This window comes from Nothoprocta perdicaria, unplaced genomic scaffold, assembly GCF_003342845.1.
Source record: "Nothoprocta perdicaria isolate Ctin4 unplaced genomic scaffold, notPer1 scaffold_0, whole genome shotgun sequence".
Taxonomy (NCBI): Eukaryota; Metazoa; Chordata; class Aves; order Tinamiformes; family Tinamidae; genus Nothoprocta; species Nothoprocta perdicaria.
The window spans coordinates 6,708,578-6,729,826 of NW_020454092.1; the positions used below are offsets into that span (position 1 = coordinate 6,708,578).

At 47.4% G+C, this 21,249-nt stretch overlaps 1 protein-coding gene across 5 annotated transcripts in view; it reads left to right on the forward strand.

Moving 5' to 3' along the window:
- Window positions 1-21,249, forward strand: part of BIN1 (bridging integrator 1) — an 83,172-nt gene that overhangs the window by 19,454 nt on the left and 42,469 nt on the right. For all 5 annotated transcript variants that reach the window (XM_026053804.1, XM_026053813.1, XM_026053829.1 and 2 more), the window contains exons 2-5: window positions 13,861-13,941; window positions 17,801-17,855; window positions 18,284-18,378; window positions 20,548-20,643. In XM_026053804.1, the coding sequence (XP_025909589.1) occupies window positions 13,861-13,941; window positions 17,801-17,855; window positions 18,284-18,378; window positions 20,548-20,643 (327 nt within the window). The remainder of the gene's footprint in view (window positions 1-13,860; window positions 13,942-17,800; window positions 17,856-18,283; window positions 18,379-20,547; window positions 20,644-21,249) is intronic.

The following is a 21,249-nucleotide window of genomic DNA, read 5'->3' on the forward strand; positions in this document are numbered from 1 at the left end:
ATTCCAGCTTTTGCTTTCCTGTAAGTGCTACTGGCTATAGAAATGAGCAGGCTGTGATCACAGAGGTCAGCAAGGCCTCCAGGCTCCGGACAGACATTTTGCTTTATTGTTAGCCTGTATAACCAAGCACTGAGTGGAGGCTGGTTTTCTTTAATCTTGTCTAAACTGGGTTTGCATGAAAACATTTTCGTTATCGTGACAGAATTGGCTGAAAACTCTGACAAAATGAGGTCTTCAGTGACGTGGAAAGAGTGCCTTCTGTAGGAACTCTCAACTTGAATGAGAACTGAATGCTGAAAATAGCTTAAAGAAAAAAGAATTCCTGTAGAGAAGCCATTGAAAGGATTTTGTTTGAGTTTTTTTGGTTGGAGAGAAAGTTGGGCTTTCCCTTCAKCTCTGCCATGAAAGCAGAGGGGATTTGGTGGAACTCTGGAGTCTGAGCCTATGGTACAAGGCAGCAGTGGATATGATGGTTGAAGGTCCAAGTTCTACCACTCTCCTTCCCGGAATTAGAGACCCAGGCTCCTTGGCTGCTTTGGCTTGTGTGTACTTGTAGCTTGCAAGCTGCCCAGGCTTGCTTCAGCAGGAGCACAGTATTAGTAAGTAGACTTATTCCTGTAATAAACGAAGCCTGTGCTAAAAAAAAAAAGTATATTTTGCAATACAGATGTGCCCTCTTACCTTTGTTGTCTGTGGTGAAGAGCTAGCCTTTATGCTACAGCACAGAGTTCCCGTAGTAGGAGTAGACTGAGATTTGAGCTAAATGCCCTTATTTTGTCTCTTTCAAGTTTCCTTTAAATAATGCAGCAAACACATCCAGAGAAATAAAATCAGAGCTATCTTGGAAATATCAGTGCATATGTGGTCATGAAAATGTTCTGAAGCTTTCTATATGTTGATAAAAAGCTAATGAAACTTCTTGAAGCTTGTGGAGCCTCTAGAGAGGGTCCAGCATAGAGCAGCAAAGATGATTTAAGGGACTGGAGTGTCTATCATATGAAAAAAGACTAAGCAGCTGGGCCTGTTTAGCCTGGAGAAGAGAAGACTGAGGAGATCTGATCAGCATGTCTACATACCTGASGGGAGAATGTAGGGAGGATGGGCAAAAGTCTTTTCGGTGGTGACCAGTAGTAGGACATGGGGTAAYAGGTACAAGTTGAAATATAGGAAGCTTCCTCTCTGAGGAAGAACTTCTTTTCTGTGAGGGTGACAGAGCCCTGGAACAGGCTGCCCAGGGAGGTTGTGGAAGTCTCCTTCTCTGGAGATCTCCAAAACTCACCTGGATGCCACACTGTGCTCTAGGTGTCCCTGCTTGAGCAGGGGGTTGGACTAGCTGATCTCTAGAGGTCCTTTCCAACCTCAACCGTTCTGTGATTCTCTAATCTTTTAGTTTTACTTGAAGGAAAAGCGTCATCTGTGCAAATACCTCGAGTTGCTCAGACTTGTAACTATTGTGATGAAGTAGGTAAAGGGGTGGGTTTAAAAGCCACAATTGTCGCTTTGGGATTAGAATGAGTGGGGGCTGTCAATTCCTGGCAAGGTAACAGCTAAACTATTTCCTCACCTGTTTATTATCTGTCCGCAATAAATTTATGGTTTGGTTTTCTAGCTGCTCAGAAGGATTAAGGACTTTGCCATGAACTCTCTGCTGCGGGAGAGAACAAAGAAGCCCAAACTYGAATCCCTTGAACCTCTAAAAGTTAAAAACAGCTGTTAGCCCTTGGTGGCACCCATGTGCCTGAGTGGGTGACACGTGAGTTCAGTGTGGGCTTGGTTCAGTTTGCACATGTCTAATATTCTGCAGGTGCATTGACTCCTGTAGGAAATAGTTCCGTTTTGTAGTAACATGGGCTGGGTTTAAAATCAGTGAGCCTTTCCAAGTAAGGCTGTGACCCGCAGGGGTGGCAGCAGGGCCAGGGAACTGCAGGTTCCTCTGGTTATTAATGGGCAGGGAGGCCGGTGGGGCAGTGAATAGACCCCGCGCTCGCGGTACCGGTGACAGCTGACAATGGTGTTGGCTACAGCCGCGCGTCCCTGACTGACAGGGACACAAACGCGCCCTCCGCCCCGCCGTGCCTTAAACCCAGTGACATTTAGAGCTGAGCTCACTTCTCCGGGCTAAGTTTAGAGGATGGTTTTTGTGTTTGTCTAATGAGATAAAAAGCAGGAGAAGGCATTGGAGAGTAAAAATGGAATGGGAGCTTCAAGCTGATCAGACTTGGCGAGAGGGAGGCACAAGAGGCTGCTGCTGAGCCTTGTTGAAGACCCCCAGGTGCTGAAGATCTGTTACCTGCCTTATCACTCTAGCTTTCCTCTTGGAAATACAGGGTATTTATCCCTGACTTCAGGGCTKTCTCTTTGGGTTGTCTTTTTTGGTAGGGCGGGGAGCAGGCTGTGCTTGGAGCTGGCCGGCAGCCCGAGCCCCACCTTGTGCAGCCAATGACACATTTATGGGTGTATGTCCCCAGGCCAGCTGGAAATAGCCGGTGATCTTAGCTGCGGGCTGAGGTTTCAGTTTCCATGTGTGCACGTTACTCTAACAGGCTTATCCTGCTGGTGAAGCCCCTTCTGTGGCTCTCGGCCCTGCCTTACAGGGGCTGTCAGCCAATTCTGTCACACTTGGTCCCAAGCTGAAGTGCTGCTGAAGTGCTGTGTGAGTGAGAAGGCAGGTCCTTGTCTGGGGATGGCCGAGCAAGAGGGGTCTGCAGCTTCTGAGGACCTCTTGGATGGCGGCTGGGTGGGCAGGGCTCAGGCGCTGTCAATCTGGAGCGCATCTCAGATGAACAGCCTAAAAGGGAATGGCCTGTGGGGTCTCCTGCTGTGTTGTCAGGTCTGTAGGAGAACAACTTTCTTCCAAAGCTGTCTTTGACAGCATCTGATTTGGCAATTGGTCATAAATCAGATAAAGAACTGCTTTTTAGCCTTACCCTGCAGGGCTGGACACTCTATATCCTCTCCTGGGCCCATGTGGGACTTGCACCTGTGTTTCCCTGGCATGGTGATGAAAAACGGGCTCTGAAAGCTGGCCGAGCTCAATCCCCCGTGCTCATAGCGGTCCTAGTTTCAGGAGAGCTCACTTGTGACTTCAGATAGCTCTCATGGAGTTACTTGGGAAGAGATTTGATGGCAAGAACTGTCTGGAGAGGCCATCTGCACGAGCCAGAAACACCTATTTCAGAACAAGGCTAGTGCTTAGAAAAGTGATTCTAGCCATTCCTTGTAGGGAAGGAAACCCCCTTGTCTCCTTTTCCTTGTAAAATGAAGGGGCAAATGTCTTGAGGGGCTTGACTCCCATCAACTTCACAACAGTGTCAGCAGTCCATGTGTCACCCCATCTCCTTTAGCTTGCTTCCAAGCTCTTTGTCGGAGCAATTGAACACCTGCCCAGGATGGGAAAGGAGTGGCTGGAAAGGGGTTTTCTTGTTCCRTTCTTCTCCCTCTATTTCTACTTTGCTCCTTCCTCTCCAGCTCACAAAGCAACACTTACATAAGCAGTGCTAGAAACGTTTTAAACTGTCACTTGGTATCTGTCAAGGAARCTGTGCCTTTGTCTGTGGGAGATGTGGGGATTTTCGGTTCCGTGTGCGCTACCCGTCTGCCCTCTGCTAAGCCAGGCCCACGGTCCAGCTCCACGCTTGTTAGCGCGGTTACGTGCAGCAGCCCCTCCTAAAGGCAAAGGGAGGATCCTGCTGTGGCCAAGGGCCTTTGGGACAAGGAAGGCCCCTCGCAGTGCAGCTGCAGCCCTCGTCCTGCTGCCCGAACTTGGGGCTGTCTGGGCTATCCGAGTGTCCTGTCTGATTAAAGACACTTTTCTGAGCCACATCACAGACCTCCCTGCTGTTCTCTGCGTTATTCTACAGAGCTGTTTTAAATGGCTTTCCCTGTAGTGTTTCCCAGTGCTGTTTTTAATGCTGCAGAAGCATTAAAATGTAGCAGAAGCAAAAGCAGCCCTGAAGGTCTTCCATTAGGACCCCTATTGCGTTTCAGCRTCCAGGCTTGCTCAGTCCCTGCTCTGGGATGGAGAGCCCAGGCCCACTTGTCTGTAATATATTCAGCATCTGTCGCCACCCRCCCCACCAGGGCCTGAGCAGGGAGCCTTCCTGTCCAAGCCTGGTAACTGAGCCCCGAGACTGCTGTCAAAAATAAAAGCTGCTGAGCTCACATCAGAGGTGGTTATCTGAGAACTGGGAACTATGTGAAGGGCAGAAGGGACTGAGCTGATAAGTAGGAGTGCTTAGTGTCTTGCCGTGGTTGAGAGATCTTGATGTGAAGCTTTCAGAAGGGAGGGTGGACATGAGAAGCTGCTGTCCTTGATTTGCTCTAGCATGTGCCTTGCTTCCCTGGTCAGGTACTCAGCGATCCTATCCTTAATGGGAAGCACTCTGTCCTGAAAAGAAAGGGAAGGAAAAAGAATTCCTGAATTAGAAACTCCCCTTTCACTCTCAAGCTCTGTATGCTGAATTTGCAGCTACAAATGCCCCCCAAACTGGTGCAAATATGAGAGCTCAGCACCCTGCCCTGTGGGGAGAATGTGAGCAGAGGGACACCCAAAATCAGAGCTGTGGTAGGTGAGCGACGYTCTTCAGGCTGGTCTTTCCTATCATGACCCATGTTGGATGTTTCCTTTGCCACCAAGGGCTGCAGCATCTGTACTGTCCTGTGGGGTTGTGATCCGATGGGAAGAGTTGGACTTGTGTCATCGCCTACTATGGGAGCACAAATGTGACCAGTGACGTGGGAAGAGCCTTTTACACTGCCAGTCAGTCCATGCAGGATGTGCTCACACTTCACGGTCCCTCCCTACAAGTGTGGTACCGGCACTATGGAATTTATAGGTACTTGATAAATATGATAGGCAGCCTTGTGTCCCTTGTGTCCTTGTGTGGTGAGCAGTGTGAAGAGTTCTGCACCTGAGCCTGGCAGCAAAGGCAGCGTTTGCAGCCAAACAGTCCTGCCTTCGTCTTTCCACTGAAAATCTCAAAAGTTCTAGCRAACAACTTACTGATAACTAGTGAGAGCRGAGAGCTGTGTTTGTGGTGTAGTGCTTAAATATGTCCTAGGGATCTTTGGAAGGTCGGAAATACTCTTTTTTTGTTTTGTTTTGTTTTGTTTTTTTGTTTTAACACTTAAATGGCTTCATTTAAAAATACTATGAAAAACACATTCCCCCTGAAGTCGTACTGGGCATAGAAGTGGGGGAGTGTGTATAGAACTTGCTTGTTTCCCCAAAGAGTTTGTTGTTGGTGGGCTCTTTGCCAAAGCAGATGCCACATGGAATTGGCCGAGCCCCTGGGTTTTACTTCCACTTGAATGTCATCTTTATCTCCTCCTTTAATGAGACAGTTTTAATGAGGCTGGAATTAGTGCAGCTCCCCTGCCMTGTGCTTCCTGTGCCGCTCGGTTTCCCAGCTCCCATTCCGTRCCTTGCAGAAATGATGGCTCTCGGCTTTCCACAAAGCAGCCATGCGAATCTCTTGGCCTTGGATGGAGATGTCGGGGCCTATTTTAATGAGAATTAGAGCACTGAATCTTARGGATGAAGTGAATGGCCACGAACTGCTCATGAAGCCTCTCTGAACTGGCGGGGTGTCTGTGAGAGGGAGCACTCGATGGAGGCAGGACAAGCAGCCCCYGTGGTTAGCCCTGGCTCCCTCCCTGTTGCAGTGGTGCTTGCCAAGGAGCATTGGATGTGTGAGACACTTCATGTGTGTTTATGTGTGTGGCTTATATGGTCAAGAAGAGGGAGAATAAACTGCTACAACAGTACCCTTTTAAGAATTACTGCTCCTGTGAGCATAAAGCTCAGAGAAGGGAGGATGTCTCTATTCCCGCAGTGCTCCTCACAATATGATAGACTGGAGTTGCAAAGGAATACTCAGYGTCTGGGAGAGAAGAGGCTGGGCCATGGAAGTCAGTGAGCAGACAGACACCTTGGACCTGCTCTACTTCTTGACCAAAGCCTCACTTTTATTGTGGGTACCTGCAAAAATGCAGTTGCAAACGCACTTCGTAACTAGTAGATGTTCTGAGAGTGAAATCCCAGAGCCTGGGCCTCAAGGCAAGTGCAGGCTTCCAATGGAAAGTGTGCCTGTAGTTAGATGCGAAGAGAGGAAAACAACTTACTACTCCCGCAGAGACTTGATATTTCAGTCATATTAGTGAGCTTTTTATTTGTTCTTTTCAGGATGTGAATGATAATTTCTAGATAATGAGGCCTTGGAAAGTTGTGTTCTTTTAGAAAAACAGGTCTTTTTCTGAAACCTGTAGACAGACTCAGCAGAAGACATAATGTCAACAGTCAGTGTCTGTTTATTCTGAATACGCTCCAGAATTTTATAGCTTTGACTTCCCTAACAGTTGGCATAACCTGTCCTGGGTTGCTCAGGGTGTTAATAGTTGCTGACAAGCGCTCCTTGGTGYGGCAGGTAGCTCTGGAGTTACTCAAGTCATAGGATGGAACATGCATCTTGGGGCTCTCAAACTTTCTAAGCCACCTGCAGCTGTCCAGATCTGTTAGAGCCCTGAAGTCTTGATGAAATATGCAGAAATGTACATGTGTGCTTATACGCATATTTTAAAAATGTGMGAAATGTGGGTATATTCACTATGACTAGCTCATGGCATGAAATTTTATTTGTGGACAATGCCCTGCAGCTAGAGACCATGTTAGCAGCCTGAGTTACACCAGAATATAGAGAGGATGGTATTAAGGCAGGGAAATGTCAAAGCCCAGCTTAGAAAAGTGATTTGGTCACAGAATAGAAATTGAAARCAAAGCGTTGAACACCTCCCTCAAACAGCTGAATCCTGTAAGCAGCAAAGAGTGGGGTGGGAGAGCTGGCAGCAGGAAAGCCAGGAACACAGGGGTCCTGTCTGTGCTGTTCTGCAGACATGTCATGATGGGATGAGGAACAGGCTCAGCAGAAGTTACTGCAGTTGTCGAGGGAGGAGTAGAGTTGGAGGAATGCACAGGATYCCTCCAAGAGGGCTCCTTAGCTTGGACAAAGAGCTCTCCCTGCTGGCATGGAAATTCCATTTTATGCCAGGAGACCTGTGRTATCTGGGTTATCATGTAATCCAACTTCTTGGGCTCCAGGTGYGGGTATAGGCTGATATCTGCTGAACTCGCAGGGCAGCTGTTGGGGAAGGAAAACCTCTGGACTTTGTGCATACTTGGTGATTTTGCCACCCAAATGTTGGGCTTCAGCATCCTTCATCAGGCTGTGGGGTGGCCTTGGGAGACCAACCAGTAGGGAGTTGAAATGCCCAGATCTTCTTCCCTGCCCTTATTTGCTGTCCAGTCCTTGGGCTGGCTGTGTGAGCAGACCTGGTTCTGTGGTTTCAAGATGCTGAATTATGGTCATGCTAGAAGTGATGTGAATCCCTTGATCATAGCCTTTCGCCTGAGGAAAGAGCCCCAGGAGTGAATCAAGCACTGGAAGAAGCACCTTGAGTGAGAAACTKAAAGAATTTTTTCTCGAATTAATTGCTTTTCTAATGAAGATCATTAGGTAACTTTAAATATCTTCTAGGATTATTTACTCACTTTGGGCTYAGCTGTGAGGGCTGACTGACTATCATATCAAGTTACTACACTTGAAAAGTTCTGTACATGCTGTGCTTATTTCCATATCTTTCTTATTTTCTGCCCAGAATGCAGAGATTGGAAATGAGCATATTTAGGAGACAGCTATTAGCTTTAGCCTGGTRAAGCTTGTTCCCTTGAAGTCCTTTTCAGGCTCTTGCAGAGAAGGTTTCTCCAGRGAGTGGTTTAGAGCAGCAACATGCAGATCCTGCATGATGAAGTGAGCGAGGAGGATGAACCTTCTGGATTCAGCCAATACAGCCATCCTGAGCCACGTTAAACTGAAGGATGTCCTAAAGGTGCATTTCATGGTGAGACTGCACTTTTGTACCAATCAGAAATGGTTATTYGGGCTGTTCAGGCAAGTATTTTGATGCCCTGTTACTCTGGCCCGTAGAGATGGTTTGTGGTGTAGTGCCACTTAGGAAGGGTAGCAGTGACATGCGTTTCTTTGAACTCTATTTGTCGTTATTACTTAACCATATTGGATGTATCTTGTACCACTTTATTAGGTGGCTCAGACTTTTCTCTTTGAAAATCAAAAATAAAGTACTTTGAGCAAAGCATTGGAAAGAGAACAATGTGGTCTTTTCATTTCTAGTGCCTCTGTTTCCCATTTGCCAGCTGGGGATGCTAGGGATAAATCTGTTGGCTCTGACATGGTGAAGAATATCCTCTTCATAGCTGGAYTGATGAGGCGTTTGGACATGGATTCTCTAGGTCACGCAGGAAGTCTCCAACATGACCCCAGTTTCCCAGCTCTTGGCCCCATGATGGAGGCAGCATCCTGTCTTCCCAGGCCTTGCTGAACCTTGTTCAAGCAAACAACAAGTGCTCTGTCTGCACCAAGTGTGGAGCTGCCCTTTCCCCATCTCTCAGTGATCCCTTTGAGTGTTCCTCRACCCCAGGAATAATTTTCTTTTTGAAATGCAGCATTAATAAACTTGGAGTTTCTTCCTGTCTGCCCACATCTGCCTTTGTCCACTTATTTCAGAGAAAGACTCAATTGTGCCACGCTCAGATGAGGAAAACCAGGCTGTCTTCCAAATGGACCTTGAGGCAGGAAAAAGGGCAGCAGAATGTGCCCTGTTTCTGGGGAAGAGTCAAAGGGGAGGTGAGCCTGGCACTTCCATTCTCCCTGGGTCTCAGTGGGGAAAAAAGAAATTGTTCCATGAGCACAAATCTGCTTCATTGAGCAAGTCTCACATTATTTAGATGTAGAAGAAATTCTACTTAAACARCTTATGAACCTTCCTTTATTCAAGTTTTGTAGCTTTGTACTTGGGTCTCTCTCTCTTCTCCCTGTCTTCCAAGTGTAATGTGCTCCATGAAAGAGTAAGTTACAGTATGAATCAGAAGTTTGTTCTGTCAAGTCTTGACTCATTGGCAAATGCTGCTCTGGTAATTCAAAATTATGGTATTTACTGTCTCTTTGCCCGGTTGGTAGTGGGAGAGGAAGCTGGTGACACTGCAGTGGAGCTGGTGGATGGTCCGGAGGCMTCTGTGAAGGGAGGAGAGGTTAAGGGCCTGGAAGGATGTAGGACTATAGGACTCTCGATATCCATATAGACCCTATATATCCATAGGGTATGACTGCAGCTCCTCTACACCGGCAAGTACRCTGTGAATCTCCAAGGTTTGTTCTGTCTGGCTGTAGGCTTAGTGATTCCTGCTTCCTCAGGGCTGGACCACCCTAAATGCAGGTATTTTGGGACCCAAATTTAGCTCCATTTGAGATCTGAGAGTCGTGTTGACTTCTGCCTCATCACTAGCATTTTCTAAACTGACCTATAGTCTCGATGACCCTTATGCCATGGAAACTGGAATCCTGTTGTGTTAGGGGTTTCTGTAGCACAGATGTGTGCAGCACGTGGAGAATGTTTGGGTTTTCAGTGCTCTTATTGGGGCTGCATCAAGCATTTGAGCAACTGCAGTGTATTTTCCTGTCAGAAAGCAATAAATACAAAATCTTTCTCCTMGAACAGAGCAGAGCTGTGTTTTTCTCTGCTGCGGCTGCTTTGCCCTGGCTGTTACTGCATTGCCAGGAAGCGTTTGTGCTTCCCTGTGGCTGCCGGGCATCAGGGCTTGGTGGTCACAGCCCTTGTAGCCCCTCGGTGAGCTCCAGGCACAGGGAGCTGGGATAGGCCGTGCGGGCCCTGCCTCCTGGGAATGCTTCCCGCCACCAGGAGGGGAGAGGTCAAACTGCAGGCAGATGAGATCACTCCATTGAGTCCTCCTACGAAATCATGTTTTGCAGATAACACCCAGTCATCTCGTGAATTGTACCTCTTGGTTCTGGGGATTACCTGAAGCTCAGATTTCCTCAGGCAAGTTTCCTGTGTTGCTGAGCAAACTCGCCGTTTTGCGAAGCTCTTGCGTGCCTTCACTGCTAGCAGAATGCCAGGCTTCTGTRAAAGAAGAATTTCCAGATTCCTCTTGTCTTTTTTATCTGTGGTATTTTGCTTCCCCAATCATAACAATTCAAAGCTTATTGCAAATAGTCCCGCCTGCAACAACAGGATTGCAGACACGTTCCTGATAGAAGTGTGGGTTCTCTTTTGGTTTTCTTTTTTTTTAAGAGCATCTTGCCTCCTAGGGCCTTCAAGCGCTCTTAACATTTCTGTCCAACTCTGAATCTCCTCCTTTCTTTTGTTTAAACAAAGGAAAGAGTCTGTCATGTCATAGTGAATCTTGGGGTGAGCCACAGTTAAGAGTCCACAGCCTCAAGCTGAAACCCATCCTCTAATGTGTTTTTCCTCAACTGCCTCGACTTTCCTTCAGCCGAGCTTGCGCCTTCTGCTTTCTCTGGATGGTCCCTTTCGTTGTGCAGGCCTGGGACTTCTCAGGTCAAGGGCAGACCAAAGAGCCTGGCCACGGCTGCTCCTTAATCCCTTAAATGCCAGATCTGTCCCCGCTGCCCGGTGTGGTTTGCTCCGGACGGCAGCTGACACGTCGCACCCTCCCCTATCTGCCCTGCGATCGGGGAGCCGTGGTGGGGTCCTGACTCCTGCCCTGGCAAATCGGCTCCATTAATAGCTATCAAAGAGCCTGAAGTTTCCATCCGAACTTTATCTGGCTTTGCACTGAGCTGGGAGGATTAAAGTCTGTCGCAGGGGGAAGGGAGGGAGCAGCCATGCTCACCCGGAATAGCCTGACCTATGACGCCATGGGCCCGGCCTGGGGAGAGGAGCTATCCCGTGAGCTCGTGGGCTGTCAGCAGAGCGAGGGGACATCTGCTCCGTCCCCATAGGGGCTTGGGGGTTTGCAGGGACCCRCTGGTACAGCTGGCTTGTTTGGGAGCAGGTTTGAGGAACAGCCTCGGAGCTGCGGCTTAAACAGCTCGAGGAATTTTGATTAGACCTGTGGGGCTTTTCCCTCAGTCAGGTCTGTGGTTTTGGGAGAGCTGCATGTGAAGATAACCACTGTCCAGAGCTGTGTTCTCTGCTGTGCCTTGGGAAGGAGCAAGGTGGATCGGAGTGGGCTGTATGGCTGGGAYTTGTGTCTGGGGCCTGTGAGGGATGGGGTCACTAGTGCTCATAGGAGGAAAAATGGGGAAACTGGAGCATCTTCCTAAAKCTGGGCAGTGAATTACCAGAGCTCTTGAAATACCAGGTGTTCTGCAGGACTAGTGCAGAGCCCCACAGCGTGGTGGGACAAGATCTTTCCAGCAGCTGAATGATCCTAGGCTCTATCCCCATGAAAAGCCGTGGAAGTGCAAATTAGCTTTCCAGCCTCTGGCGTGGCCCTTGCTCCTGCTCCCCGTGTGAACAGTCTGTGGGTGCTGATCGGTGCCTTGTATGTACCCTGAAGCCCTGAATCTCTTCTAAACCTTTGACCCCTCACAACATACTCCAGATTCCTTCRAGTTAAATGGTCTCCTTTCCTTCCCTCTAGGCTTCAAAGCATCATGTTGTCTCCTGATTAGSCAGACAGATGTATTGCCTCATAAAAGCTCCTTTATCTGCAGTGATTCTATTGATCTTCATACTGGGAACTTCATTCCTCCTTGGAATTTGCAGTTTGCATACTTGCCAAATACTGCTGATGGGCGCTTTGAGTTGCTTGTCTTTTTGTGCCTGACATGTAGAAAAGCCATCCCCTAGACAGGAGACCCTTGTTCCGTAGGTCTGGTAGTCTCGGGGAGTGCAGCTGAACATCTGATCTTTGAGCAACATTTTTTTTGTGAAATGGTTCATGAAACGTTACCTGAGAAGGACAAAGTTGGGCTGTACGCTCCTCATCTCCCGGAATGGTGCGGAGATGCACAGTCCTCAACAGCAGCAGAGCTGTGGCAGGCAGGAGCAGGGGCACCACTGGCTGTTGCGCAGGGCTTTACCCCTCTGTGTGGGGTGTGTGTGTTTGTGCTTTCTCCAACCATCTCCTGAGTGCCAGGAGTTGAAGAAGCAGCAGCAAATGTTCATGCTGGGTATATCCTGCTAACTGAGCCCAGGAGGGTCTTGCAGCTACAGTATTTATTGCTCTCTTGAACTGCGGAGTTGTGCTTGTGACTGGACGTTTTGGATCAGTTCTTGATTGTGAGCAGGGTGGGGTTCATCTGTAGGTGCCAGTTTTTTCTTCTGCCTTTTGCTGATCTTGAAAACCTCAAAGGTTCCTGGAAGCGAAGGAAGGATGTGGAATAGACTGAGAATGAAAATGGGTGCCTCAATCCTAAATGCCCCATCCCTAAACTCTCTGTAAGGGGGCTCATGAGCTGGRTGCTGAATGGCTGCACTGATTTATCATCCATAGCTCTAGGGTGMGTTGCTGGAGCCAGGAACAGGCTGGGGAACGTGCTTGCTTGTATGGGTAAGAGGAGAATTGAGGCTGGCCACACTGGCATAGCACAAACATGCTCAGTGCTGGCCACGTAACGCAACAAGAATGGGGCAGTAGATGAAGGGCAGCCTGTTGTGTGGCCGCCTTGGTGCCCTGTGGAAACTGATAGAAACAAAAACTGCTGCTGCTGTGGGGGGAAAAGTCCTTTCGTCTTGTGAAGAGCTGAGCTTGTGGCAAGGGCAGCTGGCAGAAGCTGCTGTGGGTGGCCCGGATGGCTGTCTGGGAGTGGGTGAGTGCTTGGTTTGGGCAGTTACTGCAGAGCTGATGGTGATCACCTACACGTGCTTCTCCACCTTTCCAGGAGGGCCTGAGTGTGGTGGTTGAGACATCTGTGGGTAGAGGTCTCCTGCTTAAAGCAGGGCTGATAGCCCCACGAGAAGAGGCTCCGGCAGCCAAGTGCTTCCTGTGCAAGGCTCCCCCTCCACACCTTGACAGCCTCTCTAGCTCTCCAGAATCTCTTGCAAGTGAGGACGGAGTGGGTTTTTCTTTATTTTTGCTGGCCCTGGGAGAAAAAACTTTATTTTGAGCATGGCCAGCTTTTATTTCTGCATAATAAGGGAGGGAAACTGTATGAGCATCATCTTTATGTCCCTGCTGCTGCAGTCGCTTGGGGCCCAGCAAGTAACTGCTGCCTCCTCTGCAACTTGGCCTCATGCTTGCGAGGGACCGGCCTCCCTGCCCGGAAAACACAGCGCCTTGTTCAGAGCCCTCGAGCTGCCTGCTTAGCTGTACAGAGAGGTCATTAAAAGAGAACTGTGATTAGGGAAGTGGCCTGATAAGGATGTCGTGCAGGCTGGGGGAGGCTGTGCTGTGCGGGGAGGCTCTGAGGGCATCAGGGCTGGCTGACAGGGCGCTCTCTGATACGGCACTCGGAGAAATAGATTCACACTGTAAGATCCTGAATGGTTTCCAGTTTAGCCAGGCTTGTGCTTTGCAGGAAAAGGAAGAAACAGGTGGAACATTCCCTGCTTCAGCCACCTTTCTTTCTATAGAAACCACTGAGTGACTTTGCATATTTGAGGCTGTGCAGTCAGGCTGCTCCCAGACCCCCAAAAGAACAAAAATCCTGTCTGGGCTGCAGTCCAGTGTTAAACCAGGTTGAGTGTAACCTCCAACAAAAGGCATTAAGGACGTGGTTTATTTCTAATCTGGGAGATGAACAGCCTTGGTATTGCCTTGCTTGCAGAAAGTGCTAGACTAGTGAAGGGCAAATATGGGTCAGGCTCCTCTGTACAGCAAAATATAAGAGATCTGAGTTCATCCTGACTCATCCCTGAGCCCTCTGTGACTTGGTGGGGAAATATTCCAGAAATTCTGAGTGCAAGAATAAGAAAATTGTTTTAATCTTTTGCTCATGAGCAAAAATTTCTCACAACTTGATTTTTTGTTTTGTAATATCTGGTTTTGAAGTCTCCTGTCTTTTTCCTCTCTTTCTGCAGGTCCTTCAGAAGCTTGGGAAAGCAGATGAAACAAAAGATGAGCAGTTTGAACAATGCGTGCACAACTTCAACAAACAATTGGTAAGATAATTGGAGATATGTAATTACAAACTGACTYGGTATTAGTTCCCAGTTGTCTGCTATAAGGTATTATTCAAACCCATTCAGTTGAATGAGGATATAGTCCAGTATAAGTCACCTATTACTCTTAAATCACTCATGCTCACTTGTGAGAGATCACACTCTTGTTTTCAATGTCTCTCTTGCAGAATGAGTGAGAATATGTGATAGAAAATAATACTTGTTCTAGACCCAGTTTAGGAAGTGATGCAAGTTCCTCCTGCTGCCCTGGAAATGGAGACATAAGAGCAAGATTGTGTTTGAGAGCTGGATAGCAGGGGAAGCTGATTAGAAAAGGAAAATAAAATGGAGCAAGGGCAGACTCACTTTCCTAAACACAATCAAAGGCAAAAGGGAAACAAAGCAATGATGAAAAGGGAACCTTCTTCCAGGGCTGGTCAAGCTCTGTAACTTCCTCTTCCATCCCTCCACAACCACAGTGTCAACCTTGAGTCATTTTCTTTTGCATGTGTGCTACATCCCTCTATTATAGTACACACAAGTATTTTGCAGTGTAGCTTGTATCTTTTTTCCTTTATTTAGACAGGAATAGGATTATATCTGGAACTTGATGTGTCTCGAACCGTGTACCTGAAACTTTCAACCGCTGATTTGGGGGAAAATATTATTTTCTCCAGGGTTTTTTTGAGGGCTGGATGGGGTTATAGTGCTGCTTGGTGTGAGGGGAAGTGTTACTTGTCTGCTGCTTGGCAGGGAGTGCAAGCCACACCAAAATGCAGGTGCTGCGAGAAGTGGGAAAGGCAGGGAAAAGAAAATCCTTCAGCCCCTTTGTACCCTGACATATCTGGGGCCTTTTTCTGGAATGCTTAATGGCAGCTGCTTCTCATCTGTTAAGACTCAGCAGATGTGGCTCTGTTGTGTCCCAAAACCAGCTGAGAAGGGATTTACCACAGCTGAATGCAATGAAGAGCTTTCAGTCCAGCTTTGAGATATGACTAATGAGAAGCTGACTACAGATTCCTGGAGACTAATGCTCATTCTCTTGGCAGTGGTAGTAGCTGTTGTTTTGTGCATGCAATGTCTCTATAGCATGTCTACCAATGATGTCACCTCGGAGGAGCACCATTTGGCTTCTTTCTGGAGACATGACATTGCCAAGTGTGTCTTTTTCCATATCTTTATTCAGGAGTCTGAAGCTGCATTGAGGAGTCTCAAAGAAATGCTGTTACTGCRTCCTCCTACATCTGAATTTCTGTTGTTATCTTGCAGGGTAGCCCAGGAAATAAAATCTACCAATGACTTATCAAGAAATGAGAAGCTACTATGCAGTTGCTGCTTGTGGTCTCTCAGTTTTGCCTTGTTATCTGTTTCCCTATTTGCTAGCATAAATATAAATGATACCTATTACACGGAACAGGCCATAAGTGTGAGTTGGTTGGATTGTTAAAATGTCCAGGGCTGAGGAGCTGTTTTGGTGCTAAACTGTCTTGGAAAGGMAGTTGAGCTGTATGTGTGTGTATATATATACATATTTATAAATAAACGTGTTGTGTGATATAGCTGTATGAGAGACTTTTATGGTCTTTCCAACCAGAGAAACCTAAGTCTAGAGGAAAGGTAAGGTTTTAGTGTAGACATGTTAGAGTAGTGATTCTCTGGTCACATTCCAGATTATTCCAGAGTATTATTACAGCAGGAGGAGAGCCACAAATGTATTCCAGTGGCACTGGCCTTGTTTGCTCAGTCAGTTAGGGGTCTCTTCTGACTTGAATGGCTGTTTTGAACCATTTGGCACATGTTTGTAGATGGGGTGCTGGGAGGGGAGACCCGGGAGCAGACCCCAAAATGGTTCATTCACCTTCAACCAAGGCACCATCGTGTATGATGTTCCATCACTACACATAGGGTAACTCTTACTGCTAGTTCTAGAAGCTGTGCTTGCACCACACAAATATGAACACACGTAAAACAAGTTAGACTTAAATGTTTAGTCGATTAGAGAGAAACAAAGCTGCTATTAGAAAAGCTCAGGCAGAGCAAGCCTGACCTATCTCAGGTCTGAGGCCTTATAAATTCGGTACAAAGCTTATTGCCAGTTACTGGGAACAGCAGTAGAGCCTGGCAGGGCTAGAGGACATGCCCAGGAAGAATTTCCTGTGCAATGCCCCAAACTGCTGGCTGTGAGAGAGGGATGCAGACCGGAGTGTCCTGGCTCTGGAAGGCTGCGACACCTGCCCGTTTTGCCTGGGGCTGACGGGCCCTGTTGGCTCTGCAGCCCTCTGCTCGACTCCGGCCTCACAAGCAGGGAAAGGCTCTGCCTGCCACTTTGGAACTGCTTGGCTCCCAGTCTGTGGATCTGACTTGCATGTCTCTGGTCCCCCTCTCACGTGAGGGGCTGGGGCTAGAAGGGCCTGGATTGATTTTTTTTTTTTTTTTAATCTTTATTTATTTATTTATTTATTTATTTTGGTAGGAAAGCAGTTTTAACAGCTCGCCTAGTGCCATGGGATGGGTGCTTCCTAGCAGTAGTTCAGGTCTGGGCTGTTTTTGTTGTGCAGGGGCTAACCTGGAGCTGTTATTTCTATTGTTTTTTGGTTGCTTTCCTCCTTTATCTTCCCACACTCTGCTCTTCCATCCCAACATTTAGGGAACAAGACATTCCCTGCACCTCTCAGGTGTGGAAAGTCCCTGCTCATTAAAAATGCCTCCATCCTAACTGTAAAAGCAGCAAGGCCATGCAAGGAAGCTGCTACAGTCTGATGTTATGGGGGAAAGCAGGTGAAACCTTTCTTTTAAAGGAGAGTGGGGAAAGCTTAGAAACCTTTTGGCTATCAAGAAACTGGTGTTTATTGTGGAACACGTTTAGTTCATGTTCAGTATAATTATTATTTACAGTTACCTATATCATGAAAAAACAAGAAAGTGAACAAACAAGCCTCACAACTTTTTTCCAGCACTGTTAACAGTAGGTAATTTTCTAGGGCTTTGGAGAGAGACTTCCAGCCTCCCAAGCACAGCACTTCTGTTTTTGAAAGTGCATCTTCCTGCGTGTACTGTCCTTTGTGTTGTACCTGGTGGCGTTACAGTGTCATAGAGTCACATTGCACCGTGACTGCAGGCAGGGCAGTATCTGCTTAAATAAGGTGACGCTTGTGTGTTCRGGCATGTTGCACTTGCTGCAGTGTGATTGCTCTCCTGTGGTGGTTCCTCTCCGGGTAGAACAGCTTGTGCTATGTGCACGGGGAAAAAGCAATTGCTAAAGAATTTTGGGGAAAGTATTAATGCTGACAATAATAAAAAGAAACCCTKGCAGCAAGTGAAAGACTTGTTCAGCTGCCAGACAAGGAATAACACAAAAGAAATACCAAAGAGGGGGCTGGGTAGGAACCCCAGGTGCAGAACACTCAGGGGATTAGGAGTGCTGGGGAAATGAGATTCATGGGCAAACTGAAAAATGAGCCTCTTTGGGGGAATCTTTGACAATCCTCACAGGCTGCAAAGTCTATTTGGTGTTCCCTGCAGATGAGGTGCCTTTAAAAGGCTCAGGTAACCCTGTATATGAGGTAACCAGTGTACAAGGGGGCTGGAGGGAGGCTTCTAGCCTGTGTGCTGTAGATTATGCACTTCTCTAGAGTCCAAGGGACCTTGGTTCTAATATACCTTTCTCAAGAGTAATTTCTGTTCAGCTTGTTCCTATTTGGTTTAATTAGAACAGGGTGTTCTTGTCTCCCTGTAAAGACTTCTTGTTCGCTGTATTATTTTGGACAGCTTGGGAGAGAGGGTAAAAAATTTCCTTTACTTCCTCTTTGGCCCTTTTTGTATGGGAGAATAACTGATAGTTTTCTCCTTATCTTCACAGTCAGAAGGCACAAGGCTGCAGAAGGACCTCCGAACTTACCTGGCYTCCGTAAAAGGTAAGATCTGTGTAAACACAGTGTTTTTCTCTAACAATTACATGTGCAGTTAGGTTTGCTGTAACCCATGTGCTTCCTGGTGTTCCCCATCTCAGGGATGAATTTTATGAACAGTCAACTTGATCATGGCAGAGGATTTTGGATTTTTTTTTGGAATCAGCTGGAATGGGTTTGTGGTTTGGGCCATCTTYTCAGAAAAACTCTCATGTCCTCTGCTAGTGGAAATGAGTGCGTGCAGTTTGATGCACCTGTGTTCTTGAGTTTCCTTCCTCTAACTACTGTCYGTTTCTGTGTTTCATCAGGCATTCGGTAGGGAACAGCTTAGCATGTGTTGTAACTCATTCAGCAACTTTTGACTCCCCATCACTTGAAATGAGGGATAAAATGGGAGTTTGTGGTTACTAAAGTTGTCCTCTGTTCTTTCCTAGCCATGCATGAGGCCTCCAAGAAGCTGACAGAGTGTTTGCAGGAAGTTTATGAGCCGGATTGGCCTGGGAGAGATGACACAAATAAAATAGCAGAGGTAAGAGGCCCAGGATTTGGGGTCCCTAGGCTTGGCCTGTCGGAGGAGATGAGTTTTGGAAACTGTGAGCTGTGTTCCTTCAGATAGAGAACTTGGAGGAGGAGGTGGTTCTGACCTTGGACTCYGCTACAGTTGTAGGTGGTATCCACTAATCTCTCCTCTTTAGCTTCTGAAATGGATTTTGTAAGCCTTGCTGCATGGGCTCTTCCAAGCCTTGAGAGATTTGTCTCATTAGAGCATCCTCCATGGCTTCAAGCCTTGGTCTCTCTAACTGGTTCAGGTCTCCATTTTCTCTCTTCCTATGTCCCTCACATCCTAAGTGCCATGGTATTACTACAGTATTATAARCCTCAGGTTACCTCTTGTTTAACATGTCCAGCAGCTTTTATATGCGTTTCTTGCTTTTCTATAAGTACATCAGCACTATGTGCCTTCATGCTGCAGAAGAAAACTGTTGCTCTTTTTGATAGCCAGTTTGTGCCGTTACAGAGCTATTGACGCGGATGCTGCCACTCTCCTTGTGTTGTTTGTAAGTGTTGTCATGGCCAGCTGTGCTCTTCCTTTTGTCTAGAGTTAATCCCTTGATAGTGTGCAGTGCTGAAGGGGCTTTCCTAGATCCCATTAACTCTTCAATGCTGCTATCTCTGGAGATTGTTCACTGGGAGGGATACCAGCCTAAGGAGCTGACATGCACTGATACGCAATGTTGCTGGAGATCTGTGGGCAGATTATAAATTAGGACTCGGGGATTTTGTGCATATGGAGCAGGGAAGACCTCAGGCCTGGTTCTGGCAGGCTACATCATAGGGCTGGCTGTAAGCTGTGCRTTGCCGTTGATGAATGCAGGAAGCATTTCAGGTGCAATATTTTACATCAAGGTATAAACCTAGAATTGCACATTTTGTATGAGCACTTTGTGCTGTGTCTGTGTTGGTGCAAGATTCGGTCACAAGAAGACAGATCTTCAGGCCTCCTYTCTGTAGTGAGGGGAGGCAACTTCTACTGTGCAGATTCTCACTGAGCCCCTGGCTGTTGTGTTACGTGATCATTGAGAAGGAAGCGGGCAGGGAGGCGGGAGGAAGGCTTGCTACTTCCCGCAGTTTCCCCTGCAGAAAACCTTACCTGAAATAACATCTGCATTTTTACCTTGGAAACAGTGACTTCAAAGTGCATAAGCAAGACCTGAACGCTTCCAGGTCAACTCTTGCGTTAATATGGAAGCTTGCCATTAGGATGTGTTGTTGCAGTGAGTAATAGAGCTGTAATTCAGCTGGTTTGGCTTCACTTGTTCTTCTGGCCTTGTTTCTTCCTAAGCTACGGAGGTGCCTCCTGGGACACAGCCCTGCAGAGGATTTGAGTCAGAGAGGCCAGAGGGAGCACGAGGCCTGAGAGCTAACTGAAGCTGCTCTGGAGGGCCTCMGAAGTGTTTTCCAGGCCCCTTCACCTTTTAATGCCTGTATTTATATTTCCCTCTTTCAGTGAAAGGCAGGCAGCAGAAAAGTGCTCTTCCTGCCAAAATTTCCCACATAAAAAGGTCATTTCTCCTGAACAAAAACCAAACGCATTTGTTTTAAGCTGAAGAAAAAAAACAGAAGGGCAGACCTGTTTCCACCTGATGCCAAATGTTGATGGAAGCTTAGCATGGCTCAGATGAAGGGTAAATTGGGCTCAGGCTGGGGTGCAAGCCTTGAATGAGACCTCCGTGGGGCTCTCAGCAGCTTGTGTGAGGCTGCAGCCTGCTGGCATGGATTTCTGTCCCTGTTCCTTATCCTTCAGAAAGGTGTGTTTAGTGAAAAGCAGAGAAGGGTGTCAAGTGTCCTGTTCTTGTGAGCCCTGAAAGGAAGGATCTAAGAGGAGGAGGTAAAACACATCTAGCCTTCAGCTTCCCTTCTGTTGCTAGCACTGTAGTGGAAAAGGGCTCCCCAAGGTCTGTGAGGGGTATTGTGTCCTTGCAGAGGTTGCCTGAATTAGCTCCAACAAACCACCTCTGTTCCTACATTGCTGGCGTGAGCTATATTTGCAAGTCACTTCTCTGTTCCTTGTTTTTTCTAAACGACTATTTTTGAAGAGCCCTCGGAATGGAAGCTGTCGATTGTAGCACTCCCTGAAACTGAAATGCGAAGCTCTGTTCTTCTCACCATTAGTGAGCTCCCTGCTTTTGTTTTTCAGAACAATGACCTCCTCTGGACGGATTTCCATCAAAAGCTGGTGGATCAGGCGCTTCTGACCATGGATACGTACCTTGGCCAGTTCCCAGACATTAAAGTAAGATGCTCTCTATGCCTTTTGATCTAGGATGTTATAACAGTGGAGGCTTAATCAGAATCCAGTTCTGGCATCTTCTTTAGGGGGGTGTTTGTGAGGAAATACCCTGTGATGCAAGAGATCTGCTTGTGGATTAAGACTGACCTGGGTTGGGCAGATTATTGAGGTGATTCTGTGTGACTTTTTCCACTTCAGTAGTGAGCAGGTAAGGAGCTGTGAAGTGTGGCAGAGCAGGAACACACCTTGTGGTCCTCAGAAGTGGTTGCCTGGAACTGCGCTGCCATCACAGGTGACTGCAGCCCAGGGCTGCCTTTTCTTGCCACGGGGAWCCCTGGAGAATCTGTCCTCTACGAGTTGGAGCTCGCTGCGTTGTCCTCACGGTCACAGTGTGTTTGTAACAGTAGTGGCATATGCAGAAACTTCCTTATCGTGAAAGGAGCAGGGTGTCTGAGATGGGCTGCAGCATGTGAGCAATCTGCTTTTCTAAAGCCAAAGAGGTTACCATAAGTAACCTGTTTGACTCTGCCYTATGGCAGAGTGTCCATGCAGTGTTTCTGCTGGTAACAGACAACTGAGAGGTGGTAGGATCTTTTTCTTAYAGGTAGC